This window comes from Ambystoma mexicanum, chromosome 7p, assembly GCF_040938575.1.
Source record: "Ambystoma mexicanum isolate Mex_15411 chromosome 7p, UKY_AmexF1_1, whole genome shotgun sequence".
In the NCBI taxonomy this organism is placed as follows: Eukaryota; Metazoa; Chordata; class Amphibia; order Caudata; family Ambystomatidae; genus Ambystoma; species Ambystoma mexicanum.
Window position 1 is genome coordinate 892,312,771 of NC_090939.1, and position 16,157 is coordinate 892,328,927.

A 16,157-nucleotide genomic window follows, 5' to 3' on the forward strand; every position below is an offset into this window, starting at 1 on the left:
TCCATTTAGTTTGCAATACTGAGGCGATATGCCCGGAGGTGGCTGGCCCACCCTGTGGGTAATGGCCCGCCTTCCAAGTTAAGGGCCTGAGCGCAGCGACGGTCCCTTAATGAGGGTGGATGGCCCTTACCTACAAGGTGGGCCCCGCCACATATCGCCATTAGCACCTGTGTAGTTGTCCACACGGGTGCTAATTGTGTATATGTAAACTAAAAAAGAACTTACCTTAGATGCGCGCCCCGATGCCGTGCAGTCCTGTTTGACAGGAATCGTCATCAACATAGAAACGACTTCCTGTCAAACAGGACTGCTCGGCGTCGGGCTGCCTTCTAAGGTAACTTTTCTTTAAAAGAAAAAAAAAGACACACTTCGCACCTGCGTAGGAAACTACGCGGATGCTGAGCAATGAAGTGGGATGGGGAGCGGGAAGGGGGTGCTGGCTGCCACACAGTACAGCCTGTGTTCTGAGCCTCCTCATTGGCTGCCGCCCCCATGCAGGGTGATAATGTTTTATACAAATAAAAGTTACATACAGATTGCAGACCTTCAGGACTTCTTGGGTTCACACGTCTTGCTTAGCCCTCTCTATTTAGAAATAAAATATGAAAATGAGCAAAAGCTGTTATTGCGAAAATATATTAATGGTTGAGGCGGGAAGAGAGGGTCCAGGACGGGTATGGCAGAGGAAACTCCGCCACCCGCCACCCACCACCCCCCTGCTCCCACAGTGAAAAAGGGGCAAAAAAGTATTGTCTATAGTTCTAGAAACATATTTATGTTTGTTGCTTCCCTGTTCGTTCCTCCACTGAATTGATTTGCGTAGCAACAATGGAGCCTTACTTTTGGGGCCGGTTTGTTAATGGTGTGAACGTTGCTGGGTGTCTTCTTTCGGGTCTAACCAGCTGTCTTTGATGCAAGCAAGAATTTGAAATATGTCTTTAAGCTCTCACCCTTCGTTAACAAATACGTTTGGTTTACCAATGCGGTATTATTCAATTTACAAAAGTGTCCTCTGGTAGCTTCTCCAGATCGTTGAAAACATATTTTTTCCCTTTTGACCCCACCAATCGTCAATTATTAGCAGTATAAAGGTGCTTCTAATTAAATATGTAAGCTTACACACACTGAGTGTGCGCAGAGGGAGCCATGTGCGTCTCACACTGTTTGGAACAACTGGATTTACTTAAGCCAATGTCCTGTGTAATGCGTCCGTGCTGGGCCTATGGACCCTAACCAGAGACACCTTGAGCCTGCCCTGCCAAAAGCCCATACGAATCACTGATGGGCCTCCCCCCAGCAACAAACACAACCAACCGCACGGTTGCACTGTGGAAAGACTTGCGGCTTCAGAGGTCTTTTTAAAAACTTTTTATTCAGGCCCCATAGAATGAGTGCCATTTGTCGCTGATTTTACCATTTGAATGCTGTCTGTGAATAAGGAAGTGGAGTTTAAAAAGTGACGAATAGACGGTAAGGTCATAGGTTAAGGGAGAAAATCGGAACTAATGAGGGAGCCATGGGGTAAAAGGCAGAGGGGGTGGTCGGACAGATATATGAACGGACTGGCAAATGGTTGTCTAAATATGTGCCTCCTAGACTTCAACGTGGTGTTGGGTAATCCAGAAGCTATATTCACGTTAATCAGTGGTCCTGATTAGTTGGTTGCCTGAAACTGTTCCAAGACAATTCAACACTCATTACATGAATGGTCCTGGGTGATTCATGGGAAAGTAGAAAGAATAGAGTGAGTGTCACTCTGCTTAATCGCTGTTTAATAACTGTGCCCTATATATTCAAAGTAAAGGTTTTTGGTGCACACCATTTACCACCCCTGCACTCTGTGGAACAAACTACATACAGAGAAAAAAATGAGATCCTCCTTGCTGGGTGCACCCAACTGGATAAGGCCACTGCAAATTCCATCATGTGAAACATATTTAATAGAATTCTTTCTGAAGTGCACATGCGATCAACACTTTTATTGAAAGAACATAGACTTCTTCATTTTCATAAGGGCTGACATCGAGGAATCCTGTGCATTTTGGATTCACACGCTCCTTTTTCAGGGAAATGGCTGTCAATGGACGCATATGAGACACAAGTAAACGACAAAAGGCAGGGCCTGAAAATCAGATGATAGACCAATTACTGAGAGAATCTGCCACCAAAAATGGATGTGATATCGCTCCCTATCATCCTGCGGACCTTCCTGTGTCAATGTTACATACCCCTCAGCGAAGTTGAGGCATGTGCTTTACTGATGGAAATACCTCATCGACAGTGCACCCTTGTGGCTCAAATTCTACCTTTACTGGTGCTGTAATGGAGACTGCAAGTAAAGAACTGGTGGATGTGAGCCAAAATTGCATAGATGTGGACCTGCCCTCAGCCGGTCTGGATTGAGGTTCGGGGTGGAGGGGGTCACCGCCAGAACTTTTCCACACCTGCTGAAATGTGTTTCCACTGGTCTCAGTCCACGCCTGAAGATGTTGACCAGAAGAACGCTTTGGTGGATGGAAGAGCAGCACATAGCCCTCTTCTTCCGTGGAAAAGTATGTTCCTACAAAACTCTACTCAAGTTGAAAGGTGGGTATTGGAGCGCCAAATGTTAAACTCGCCAATCCACCCTTTTTGTGTTTTTCGCCAAGAGACCATGGATTATTGCCTCATTTATTTCTGACCAGTGTTTAAGCCCCAGCAAAAAAGGGATGGGGGTAATTTTTTTTTTCTTTTTTTTTAATGCTGGGTTTGGTTTTATGAGCTGAAAAGATTGTTTTCTGTGGAAAAAATCTGGTTTGACTGTGCTTGTGCATTCTTGCATCTTTTCAGCTATTTATTTAATTTATTTGTAACGCGCTGGGACTTCACCCACGGGCACAGAAGCGCAGGCACAAGACTGACAACAATGAACAAAACAAATAAGAGAACGTATCAGTCAAACATGCCAGGGGGATGCGAATGAAACACGATGGCTAGGTTTATTTAAAGAGAAGGGTCTTCAGAATACCCCTAAAGATTGAAACTGCCCCACCCAATCTGAGATCTGCTGGGAGGGCATTCCATAGCCGAGGAGGGGCCTCTGAGAAGCAGCTATTCTGAACATGGGAGAGCTTGGCAGCAGGAGTTTCCACCAAATCTGTGTTGTTGGTACGTAGTGCTCGCTTAACCAGCAACCACCTAATCCTTTTGGTTAGATATGCCAGACTTTTCCATAAAGACATGCATGCGTAATGCACAGTGTCCTGAATAGGATCCGCTTCTGTACTGGCAGCCAGTGGAGTGACCGTCTTGCTGCAGACACATGCTCTGTTCTGCGAATACCAGTCACCGCCCTGACTGCATTATTCTGGGCCACCTGTAGCCGATTAATCTGTCTTTCCAATACTCTGTAGGAGAGTGGCACAGTAGTCCAGGCGTGAGCCGATGATTGCACGGGCCAATGTTGGGCTGTCTGCCCCATCAGGGAATGGTCTTTGCTGTACCAGTAACTTGACATAATAAAACGCTTGCGATACGAGGCTGCTTACATGCACCTTCATAGTAAGCTCAGAGTCCAATATCAGACCCAATGTTTGAACTTTCGGGAGTGCTGTTAGAAGGTAGTCCGCTATTTGAAAGGTGGCATACGTAGGATCCAGTTTACGCAGTTAATGCTGCTAAGCCTCACATTAAAACTGTTTTGAAACAGCAAGTGAAGCATGTTTGATGTTGGATAGAAAGTTGTTTCTGTGGTGAGTGTGCTTGACAGGCTTGCATAGAATTGGGTCACATTGGGAAACTACAAGGAACGAAAGCCATTGATGTATTTTTAAAAACATTACCGTTTATGGCAGGCAGGACAGAGAAGGTGAGCTGGGAACAGTGCATAGGCATGGTTGCTTTCAGGGATTATCATAGCCAACGGGGGGAGGCGGAGTGGAGGATGGCATTCGCCCAATCCAATTGCAACCACTGGACCGCTCAGGCTCGTGGCAAGTACATTAATTCCAAGTCGTTGGTCACCAGCTTGCATGGTGTTCCATCTACTCTTCTACGTACAATTACATTTAGTGCTGCTTCTATAACTATTATGTGTGCCTATACACTTCAGCTTCAACTACATTTTTCCATGAATAGGTTTTGTAATGTGTAACCTTTTGCACAGGTCTGTGACTATTTTTGTATCCAATAAAAAAATATGATGACATTTGTACCAGTGTGGCATTATAGTATGTCCACCCTACATCTAGTAGAAAAGCAAATGTTACTTTTGCTTTCATGAACATTTCACACACACTATGCACCGCAGAATAGCATAGATGCTTTTAGGACACATTATGTTCATTAGCCCAACATCAACAGAGCCAAGTTCATCACAAGCATGACAAGTGGTGGAGCTCTCTCCCCCCTCTTACTTCAACCTGTGACTATTTTCGCATCTCAATGTGCATCCCCTGCTCCCTGCAAAGTAGTGAAATGGCACTGTCTAGTTCCCCATGAGGGGGCCTTTCCTTCCTTGACCCTGCCTCTGGCTTCAGAACTGGCTCCATCATAGGCATACCATGTTTCACGTTTTGAAAGACAAGTAAATATTTAGGTTTGTGCTTCTAACAAAGGTTGAGAATTTTCAATTTGGCTTTGCACAAAATACAGTCAAAAAGGGACATGCTTTTCACAGCCTGCATATTTCTTATTCAAAGATTACTACAGTCCAGACATGATGGGTCTCAAAACAGATCAGGAGGTCCTGGGACAGCTTGTGAAGATGAAGATCCCTGCTGTGGCAGAATTGATGGAGACGCATGGAGTCATGTGGACGCTAGTGGTTTCCCGCTGGTTCATTTGCTTGTTTATTGATGTTCTTCCTGTAGAGGTAAGACTTTATTCTAACACGCAGATCGCCATCTATGCTGTAACTCGTCATTGAGAAAAGTACTGGAACAAATTCCTACATGGCACTATGTGCCCCATTCCATCAGGCAGATGCCTATTTCTGTCTTTGAATTCTTGGACTTGGTATCTTGGTTTTCCCCATCAGAAATCTGGTACAAGAAGTCCCAGAATGCAAAAAAGAGAAGGTGTGAACGTGCATCTCCCCAATGAAATTGGGGTAGGCGAGAGAGGGGTTTGGGGTGAAGGGGAGGGGTGCGTGCAACCCCCCAAAAATTGAAGTGTTTTGGAGAAGTAATTACAATTAAGTAAATTATATCAAAGTAATGTATTCATTGAAATGACATGGAACTGACTGGATAGCACTCAGTTGCTTCCCGATGCTAGTTCTGCACTCAACAAATACCATACAAATAATAATATAATTGGAAGGGATGGAGAGGGAATGTAAAAATAATAGTTTTCTAGAGAAAATGGAATAAGAAAATGATAGGTTTTTTTCGGGTTTTAACATTTGTGGCACTCCAAATAGCAATTATTTTTATATAAGGGGAGAATCTTTACTATTCGACATTTGATATCCAAGCTTTGAATATTACATTTCGATGACATGAATTTGATTTAGTGTAATGAAGACTATTGTTACTGGTATTTTCCATCACAAAGGTATCATTTTGATCAAAACTACAGATTGTTAAGATTATGCCCCAAAAGATTTATTTATATTTATATAGCGCGCAAGCAGCCCAGGGGCATTGAGGCGCTGTTACTTGCAATAACTTAGTTACAGGGTACAGGCATGATAGCGGTTGTTGACACATTATGAATACTACAAAACATCATACTGTTGTTACAGATATTGCATTTGGTCATTATATTACAACTTGTATGATAAGTATTCGTGCTGATGTGTAGGGCCTTATGTGAAGAGGGTAGTTTTCAGAGTTTTGCGGAAGGTAGTGAGGGAGGCCTCACCTCGGATAGTGGGAGGTAGGGCATTCCAGTGAGTGAGCGTGAGATAAGGGAAGCTGGATCCGCCCGCTCTGACTCTTTTTACAAGTGGCACAGGGAGCATGTTGGTGTACGGTGATCTGGTTGGCCTGGTAGTGGAGACGGGGTGGATCCTTTGTGAGAGGTAGGCAGGAGCAGTGAGGTGAATGCACTTGTGGGTCAGTGTCAGGGCTTTGATAATTCTTGGATTGCTGTATTGATATCTCCAGGGGAAATATGAAAAAAACATGTATACTATATTGTTAAACCAAGATGTACTATAAAGAAAATCAAGGGTGCAGGCTAAAATTGGCAACTGAACAGACAGGAAATAATTCAACAAAAGGAGCTATGTATACTAAAATTAACGTTTCACTGGTTAAGACATGAGAACTGTGGTTCGGTTATAGCTTCTCAGCAGGAGTGTTTGTTGATTGATCCTAGAACCACACACACCTTTTTTTGTATACGCTGAAAATCTATAAAGCCAAACATGTAAGACTAAAAGGTGAACATGTAACTTTAATAATCTTAATTGTATACTTTGAAGTGCTTCTTTGTCCCAGTTACTGTTTCTCAATGCTCATAAGGGGCTTGTTGTATCCTTTGGGGAATACCAGCAGTAAGTCAAGACCACTAACAATCAATAATACTTCTAGATTCCAGGGTAAAATACATGATTCTTTTTTGCAAGAATTGGATTGCTTATTGGGAAGGTTTAATAATCACTGCAAGCATATGGTACATTTTACAGAGTAGGGTGGCTTAGTCCATATTTACACGAGAGAAGCCTAAGAATGTAGAAATTAAATATTAATTCAAGTTCAAATCAAATGGTTGGGACTGCAACATTTCTCTTCTAGAAATATTCTCATAAATGCAAACAAGAGTTTAAAAGGACTCGGCTAAAACTACTTTTCTTAGAAGTTCAGATTGTTCTATTATTGAATATATTGCTCTTCCTTTGAATTTGTTTGATACATGTACATAATTTTAAATCTTGGCTACTACTGTGCTCTACTGAGAGCTATCATGGTGTATTGATTTTAAAGTAGAGTTTAAAGTAACATTTCAATTTAGAATTGCAAATTGATAATTAAGATGTATAAATGGAAATATAATCTAACAGTCATTTCTTTGACAAAGCCTAATATCACACATATCAAATCCTCATGTAGTATTAAAGAGCTAACTCTTAATTTTCCATCTGAAACTCCTCGGTCAATGGGCCATTGACCGAGGAGTTTCAGATGGAAAATTAAGAGGTAGCGCTTTAATACTACCTGAGGATTTGATGATCTACGTGAGGGACCCGTCCTATGGTTTAAGTTCTACAGGAAATCTGGTTTCCGAAACACCTTTTTGGATGAATTATTGGTTTGATAATCCAGTACATCAGCAGCCCCTGTATTCCCAGAAGAGCATTGAGGGAGGGCTCAGTAATGAGATGCAATATAAAAGGATTATAAACTTGGCCTAAACACCATGAATGATTTTAGCCCTCAATTTCAAAGAGAACAGAAATAGGTTTCATTTCTACATACTTGCTACTATTTTGCAGCATTTTCACATCCTAAATGGGCCTTACAAAATCTACTCGACTACTCATAGTGAAGTCGTTTTTATGAATAGTACGTACTATTTGCATGGTTACACAACATTGCTGGTGAGTACAATGTCATTCTGGAATGTTAGCACTTTTACTTGACGTTTACTGCAAAGAATTATTTTTTGCAGTAAATGTCAATCACTTTACTGTGTGTGGCTGGCACCAAATATAAAGTGGGCTTGATGTGGAATGCATCAATTTACAGAAAGCACTGGTAACATTTCTGTCACCCGTTGCAATGTGTCGAGTGTATTTCTCCAATGTCGAGTAGATAGACTAATTTACTCAACCCACAGGTCTAGCTGTTTTTAAAAGAATGTGTGAGGCCTGATGAAGTAGGAAACTAATATGCTCTGTTGTACAGCTTAATAACATGTTTGAAAAAACATTTCAGTTGATGATTTTATTTGGTTATATACAGGAAAAGTTAATGGTGTGTTTTCTACAGACAGTGCTTCGAGTTTGGGACTGCCTATTCTACGAGGGATCAAAACTGCTTTTTCGCGTGGCCTTAACATTAATCAAACGACACCAAGCTTACATTTTGGAGGCAAAGAACTTCCCAGATGTCTGTGAAAAGTTCAAAGATATAACAAAGGGATCATTTGTCACAGAGTGTCACACGTTTATGCAGGTATATATATGTATTTGTTTTACTTTCATCTTATGTGAATGTGGTCTAAAATTAATTTTGTTACCACCAAACACATTGAGAAAAAAGCCTAGGCCGGTCTCATAATGGGGTCTCTTTTGCCGGTTCCATGTAATAATGTCCCTGGCAAAAATGTCCCCCGACAAAAAACGTCGCTGTTTTTTGCAGAGACCTTATTACATTGACTATGCGCCAATTACGTTTCCCGGCAATATTATGTATGGGGACATTATTCCCTGATACCCTTTTGCCCATGTATGTAGTTTTCTGCCATACATCTTAGGTTGGAATACTGATATCAGCAGGTATCTGATTATATACGGCTTATCTTAATTTTCCGAAATGATTTCACTTCACCTTTGTATTTTCTTTGAAAACGTTTAAAGTACTAAGTCTGGCTGAACCCCACTTCTAGGCGCATATGTCAAATCTGAAATGGGCTCCTCTCCTATGTAGACTGCTAGTGGTATTCATATTCTTTTTTTTTATCAGGGATTGTACCTTCTTTTGGCTACTCTTTTCTATACAATTTATCACGATGGTTATGGGCAGAAGTAAGTGAATTGTAAATGGTTAATAAATCAATTAACTCAATACCGAGTTTGCCATGTTTCCCGATAATGCTCTCGCTTTCCTCCTTCTGTCTTTTGATCCCTTGAGTAAAAACACCCCCCTGTTACAATCTGCCAGCGATTAGAGGAAGTAAGAAAAAAAGGTTTAAGACAATTGTCGTTCTTACATTATCATTCCACTTTATTGCATATTGCTATGTTGGACACATGTGCCTAGCACAATCTCTACTGCTACGACTTATTTCATCTTCCCTCCCCACATTTAGGACTACCAAAGATGATGTAGAATATCCTATAAATTAATGCATCATTGGGAATGTCATATTGGGGCCTGATTTGATGAGGTCTCGCCTCACTGTGGTCCTCTACTGTTTATCCAACATATGTAGACTTTTCTGTACTATTAAGCGTGACCTGACACTTGAAGCTCTATCTACCATCAAGTCAATCTTTTTATAGGATTACACAGATGTGGTCTCATCCAAGTCCCCATCTCACTTCCATCTAATGGTAGCAGCCTCTGTTAGCCATGGTCTTAGTAGACAAAGATAACATTGTATATGTGCAAGAATCAGCATTATACAGTGCTGCCGGATTCCCTCCCCCTTTACAGCTTTCAGTGGTTCTTGTATCTGTCGCTTTAAAATACCTCTGACGCAATGACTGCTGCTCTGCATGAGTACAGGGATGAGTAGTGGCTAACGTGCCTACTCATCTCCACCCTACTTCTAAACTTAAGGAGAATTGTGAGCTGATAACGGTAGCAACCCAAACAGCTTAATTACAATGGACCCAAAATTTTTTTTAAAAAGTCCAAACAAGGTTGTAGAAAAATAGGAACTTTCATAAAACCTCAATGCCACCAACTAATTAAAACACACTAAAGGATGCAGCAATGTAAGAGAAACACAGAGCATGCCAAACCTTAGATAAGAAAGGGCTCTCTGGGATGATGAGCTGTGTTTTTCAGGCAAAAAGACGTCAGCAGCAATGTCGATGTTCAAAGGAATGTTCTAAAAAAAAGTCCAAGAATGGGACTTACTCTGGTCGTTGACTGGACAGATAGTGCTTCTTCACATCCTTTGTCTTTGGTGGCTCAGCAGCATTGAGCCAGGCTTCTATGAGGTGCCCAAGTGGAACCAGCGATGTTGCTGGACTTCTGGGTTACTGGGAGGCCCTGTCAAGTTGAGTCCTTGGTTCTGCACTGCCACACCAGGATGTTGTCTGGCACCTATAGTGGGTCCTTCACCTCCAGTGAACAGGATCCTGGTTTCACTGTACAGTCAGCCGAGAGGCCTTGTTCCAACAGCAGCCTACCCCCCACTGTTCCCTGGGGATCATTAGGGGGCAGAGCATTCCTCTGCCCTGGACATGCCAATCTGCACCCCTGTGGCAGAGGACTTGGGAAAAAACTTACACCAAAAGAGAGCATTTCTTTAGCTTCATCTTTTTCTTGTGTCGGGCATGGTGTGGCTTTGGTCTCTTGCTTCTTCGTACATCACGCACTCCAGTTATTATCATTGTATATGCAATTGAATCATGTGTGTGTTGAAGGTTTTTATAGCTTTATGCGTGAATATTACTTTGTGATTGTAAAAATGTTTTCATTCAAAAAACGTTTTTAATTGAATGCCTAACAATATTTTTTCATTCAATAGTAAACACTTGTAGGTCTGTGGTTTGCTTTGTTGTTCGTCATTGTGATCCCACTGATACAGGTCCCTTTTTTAAACAGTTTAGGTGGGTTGCCTTCCCGTGTTTGGTTCTCTCTGTATAGACTTATGGGCAGCCAATACATAATTCAGTAAACTGCACATCTGTATTCTCTCCTTGCTATCCATGGTGGAGATTGGAAACAAAGCACGACAGAAATCAGCTGCCACTTATGGTTTTGCGGTAGTGTAGTGCCTAACTTAACTTTGCAGTTCACCTTTCGTGTCTAGCAGTGATCTACCAAGAACTTGAAGAGGGCATGGCGTTTTCACTTTTTGTGGGCAATGAGCCTACTCTTTGAGGGGCAACACTTTCTTGAAGTGGGCAAACGCTCCACATGTATCAAAACAACCCTTAGCCGGTCGGGGCTCACCTTAAAAGGGTGAAGTGCTGCGTCCTGCATTGGAGTTCTAGGTAGGCCCCTGGTCTTATGTAGCTGTTTATGTAGGAATCGGCCAAAAAGACCGAAATTAAATGACCGAATGGGAGATTTGGCCGAAAAAGTTCAACCAAATCCCCCATTCGGTGGTGTGGGCTGCGGGGGTGTCCCCCGCACCCTTGCTCACTATATTGTGAGTGTGGGTTGCAGGGGTGTCTCCCTCAGCCGGTACAAAAAAAAAAGGACCCTGTGCCGCTGGTTCCCCATTACGGAAGTGGCATCGCAGGAACACAACGAGGTAAGTAGGGGAGTGGGGTGTGGGTGGGGGCAGGTGGACAAGTTGGAAATGTTAGGGGAGAAAAGAAGACTGAAGGTTATTTCGGAAAAATAATTTTTGGTCTTTTCTCCCTCGAACATTTCCATCTCAGGCTTTCACCCCCAATCCGTTTATGTATACACACACGTCGTAATGCAGCTTCCTTCTGAAACAATCAGCTCATGGTTTATAATCCAGCTATTCCACATTTCTTTGACAAATCAAATGTTCGCAATAGTTACATTGTGGCTTAGAAAAATGCATATATTTTAGATCTTCTTTTACAATGATCTTCTGCGGCTCTCACAGTGCCGTGTCTTCTGTAAAGCACTCTGGGAGGAGGGATTGGGAGTGAGGTTTTTTCTAGTGAATTCATTGTTGTTCAGTGGCTGGGGATGGTTTCTGGCTTGAACACTCATACTTGCCAAAAATACAAATGTTTAGGCTGTTTCTGCCCCTGCACAGGATGCATAGCCTGCATAAGACACTCTCACATGCTAAAGGGCACTGCTTATTCTATTTGCATTGCTTCAGTTAAGTATTAAAGGTAATGTCTCGTCAAGGCCATATACATTTTGATACATTTCTGCCTATTTGCATTTTTGTTTGCTGCTCGGTATGACTGTAGTCTTTTGTGCCATATCCCCCTTCGGAGCCGCATTAATGGAATTGCTTTATAAAGGGGTCCGACGTTATGGTTACGTCTTCCTTACACGGATGGCTTTACATGTGTAAATCCTACAGGGCACGTGTAACAACAGAATTACTCTTGCTCCTGTCACAACTGAAGTCCCTTTTACGGAGGAGGCACGTCTGTTCTGTGAACTGCAAGCTTTGTAAAATCGGTACTGGAACGTACAGAAACCCGCAGCACGTTGCATGTACTGGTCGTGCACACTTGTTGAAAGCTGTGCAGTCCCTGGAGCATTGTTAACTGGTCCACCATGCGAGGAATCCACATTTCAAGCAATTGAAAGGCATTACTGCAGCTTTCAAGGTGGATTTCTGCACTGACCAGATGAACGCCTAGACATTTTATTTTATTTATTTTTTATTTAATAGACATGCTCTGTATTGCTTGGTCATCTGCCAGGGCCTCATTGTTTATTTATTTTTTATTTAAAAATTCATTGTGTGTGCCCATTCAACTCGGACTCATAAATGGGAGGTCGGTTTCAGACATTTGTCTGTTCTATGGATTGGCAGATTTCTAAATGACTATTGTCAAATATCAGCTGACCTCTCTCTGTTAAGCTTACAAAAGATTTTGCGGTTGGATTGCGGATTTGCGCATCGGGAATACCTTAGTGAAATGCTTAAGACACGCCAAATGCTGTTCACTTAGTGAAAAGAGTCCCACCGCGCAGTTGGGATTCTCTAGATGCTACCTCTTTGAAGATCTGATACAGCCAGGTAGCTTGAGGTGGAAGCTTGCTTTGAGCTAGGTGCACAGAAGGCTTTAATTTACTAATTAACCTCAGCATAACTTCCACTTCAAAATCAGGGCCAAAGAATGTATTTTCCCGAACATAATTGGCCACAATATTGGAGTTATTTTTTCCGCCAGGAACCACGTACAGCTGTGTGACATGGTCTATCCATTGATGCTCAGAGACAGCGTTTAATGCTAGGGAAGTCTGGCCTGCTTGGTGCTCCCTGAATCGGGACCAGATTTGTTTTACTGTCATTGGTCTTTAGTGTTTTTAATAGAATAAGTCAATTTGCGCTATTCAGGTAGTGCCTGTGTTGAATTGGCTAATTTGTGTAGCAGGTAGTTAGTCGAGTAAGCGTAGCATTTTTTTCAGTTAATACACAGACTATCCTTCCGAAGGCATTTCTTCCTGAGCATAATGCCATGTCAAATCTGGCATGGTTGATCTTCTTATGCCCACGAGTCGACTTTAGTCTCTGAACATCAATAGATTTCGCAACGTTATTTGCCATCATCTCGATGTTCCATTCATGTGAGGCCAACCAGGATTCAAGAGTGCTCTTGTTGTTCACAATTATATTATTGACCTCTATCGTCTTTTTGGGCGACCACTTGAGTCGATTCTTCATGTTATAGAATTTTGGCACAGTGGGTATGTATGAAATCATGCGCCTATGAGTAATTGTGGTAGTCCATGAAAGAATAGCGTGCTCACTAATGTCGTTATGTGTTATGCTTAGATGGCCACAGACAGAGGGCAATTTGAGATTTACAATCACATAATCCAAATATGATTTAGAGTGACCATTTTTTCCAGGTGTAATTTTTCTCAATAAGAGAGATGTTTTTGCAGAGCAAGTCTATTTCATTTATAAGTTTCGGCCAACCATGATCAGTGACAACCTGTCTGCGCAATTCTGAAGACTGTTTGGCTTCCATGTTATCTGAATATAGATCGAGGTGGAAATTGCACACATTCAAATCACCGCCAATTAGGACATTGCTGATTGGATATTCGCTATACCGCCTTGTTAAAGTGCTAAAGATGTCAAGTAAGATTTTACATGTAAACTCGCCATCTGGTGGATCATAAACATTGATCAGCAATATTCTTTCCATAGTCTGAGGGCAAAGCAATGAGGCCATCATGAGATAGGGCAAAGCTAGCTTAGAGTAAATTATATCTAGCCTGATATTTGCACAAGCCCCTATTGCCAAGCCGCCGCTAGGATGGCCTCTCGGAGGATTGGTTGCTTGGCTACATAATGTGGTGAACCCATTGATGCGAAATGTCCGTGAGCCAAATCTCTTGTAATAGGAAGATATCGGATGAGGTCAAACATTGAGCCCTCTTGTTTTTCCAAAAATGAGCTGTGCCTTCTAGTGTTCCATGATATCCAAGCTAGGGCAGACTTTGTGGCCTTTTGGCAGATGATGTTATGCTGAACTGCTTCTGAGACCCATTTCTCTGCCAAGTTTTTCTGTGCACAGTGGGCCAGGGGATTAGCGATGGAGGCGAGTAAAGATTTGCGTTCTGAGCTATGGTTCCTTGTGTTCGAAATTGGAATGGTCCATGCTTGCTGGAGACTTTGCATTTCTTCATTTGGTTACCATGCAGGTCACTGTTTCCTGCATACAGTCAGTCTGGAGCCAAAGGATTCCAGTTCATGGGCTCTTTGCTGCAATAACGCCAACATCTGGGGGAATACATATTCGATAATCACCCATTTAACAGAGCTATCATATTTTGGCAAATCGATGCAAATGATATCCAACGAATTGATCATGTTGATTAATCTGGGCAAAAATCTCCATGATCATCTTCCTGTTTAGGAAAGGACTACGGTCCGTCGGCCGGATTGCCTCACTTTTTGCCCATTTCCCTGTTAGGCTTATATTGTCATCAGAGAACAAGGCCTTTTTAGGGGGCGCAGTAGGAGCTTCATTTTCTTCTCTGTTTGGCCTAGTACAGATTGCTGCTGATTTCTGGGGTCCCTTGTTCCAAGTGGCCCCCGTTGTATTGGCCCATTCTGGGTCTATGTTGGAATTAACCACTTTCTTTTCTCCCACTGTTGTTTTATAATTTGCAGAGTTGCTAGATTTAGTTGAGTGTGCATTTTCATTTCCATGCAGTTCCGGCTCCTCAAGCCAGCGGTCCAATGATCCTTGCAGTGGGCCTTGCAGTTGGACGTGCCTGTTTATACCATCACTTATGGTATGAGTAACAATGGTCTTGGGTACAGTGGTTAGTTTTTGGGGCCAACAGAAAGAGTCAGATTCTGATTGCCCATGTCCAGCTTTCGTTGTGCATTCTTTGGGCTTTTCCTTGTTTTCCTGCAATTTATGTCCACCCCCCCCCATCCACTTACGGGTAGCACCAAAAGACAGATCTCTCCTTTTAGTAATGATCGGGGTAGCTGGGAGCATAATATCGTCGTAGTCCCATTCTGCATCTTCAGGTGCATGGACATCATTGCAGTCCACTTCTAATGTGCCAGACTGACTTGGAAGTTTCCCATTTTGATGATTTTGGATTATGCATTCTTCAATTTCAGATCGTGAGGTGATGACCTTTTCCCTTCCGGCGTTGGGGGGGCTGGCCCGTGTGCACATATGCAGGGTTTTCCAGTATTGCGTCTACTACCTTTACAATTATTTGTTAGAAATCTCTTTGCTCCTGGGCAATGCTAGAGCATAGGATCATCAACGCCTCTATGCTTGAAGCAAATGCTTTGAGTCAGGATACCGTCACTGCATTGGTTTCAGCATCACAGGTGCTCCGATCGATGGAGCATTGCAGCTCACTTCTATCCTCACTCTTACTGGTGTTTGTTTCCAGGGAGTCAGATGTTGAGGCGTACCTTCGCAAGTGTGGAGAGGCAGGGGGTTTATCCGTATTTGGTTGACTGACCCTCTAGAGAGTCTTCAGGTATTTCCCTTATTCCCAGTGAGTCCCTCTGGAGACCCAGGCACAGTTCTTGAAGGGACTAGTTATTATCGATGTTAGGTGACAGGCATTCAGTTTGGGGAGTTTGGTGCAAGTAGCCCCTCACAGCAGTGTCAACTTGTACAGGCATTTGCAGTGCATTTAGGAAGGCTGTTATTCGGGGGCGGAGTGTCCATGGTCTGGTCAGCTTTACCATTTTTCCACTTTTTTTCGCTTTTGGCTCCGGGCTTGTTAATCTTTTCGGGAGGCGCGTGGTAGGACTGCATAGGCCACTTTACCGGGAAGCCACTTGCTTCATAGCTTAGAAAAGCATAGAGCAGGTTCTTTATTAGCTGCTCTTCCGTCCCGCAGTCGCAGTGTGTAAGTGGGGCGAGAAAGGGTCTCGGCGCTTCCCTTAAGGGTGGGGATAAGGTTTCCAGCTGAGAGTCCTGTGAAGTGAACTCTATAGTGGTGCCTCAGTGTCAATATCCCAGAGAAGTGATACTTAAGTCTTATGGGAACTTAATTTGTTTATTCACCCAATCACTCAGTATAGGTCACTTCAGTAAGATCACTGCATTTAGCAATTACCCTGCTTGGGACACATAGCTCTCATGGCTTGTCGTGACGACTGCCTCCGCCTCACACCAAACACACTGGCACACACCACGCGCGCTCTGTGTGTTTACCTGATTTTTA

General features: G+C 42.8%; 1 protein-coding gene across 1 annotated transcript in view; it reads left to right on the forward strand.

Moving 5' to 3' along the window:
- Positions 1-16,157, forward strand: part of GRTP1 (growth hormone regulated TBC protein 1) — a 987,655-nt gene that overhangs the window by 796,890 nt on the left and 174,608 nt on the right. Inside the window, exons 6-7 of the mRNA XM_069637149.1 lie at positions 4,680-4,852; positions 7,917-8,102. Of these exons, the coding sequence (XP_069493250.1) occupies positions 4,680-4,852; positions 7,917-8,102 (359 nt within the window). The remainder of the gene's footprint in view (positions 1-4,679; positions 4,853-7,916; positions 8,103-16,157) is intronic.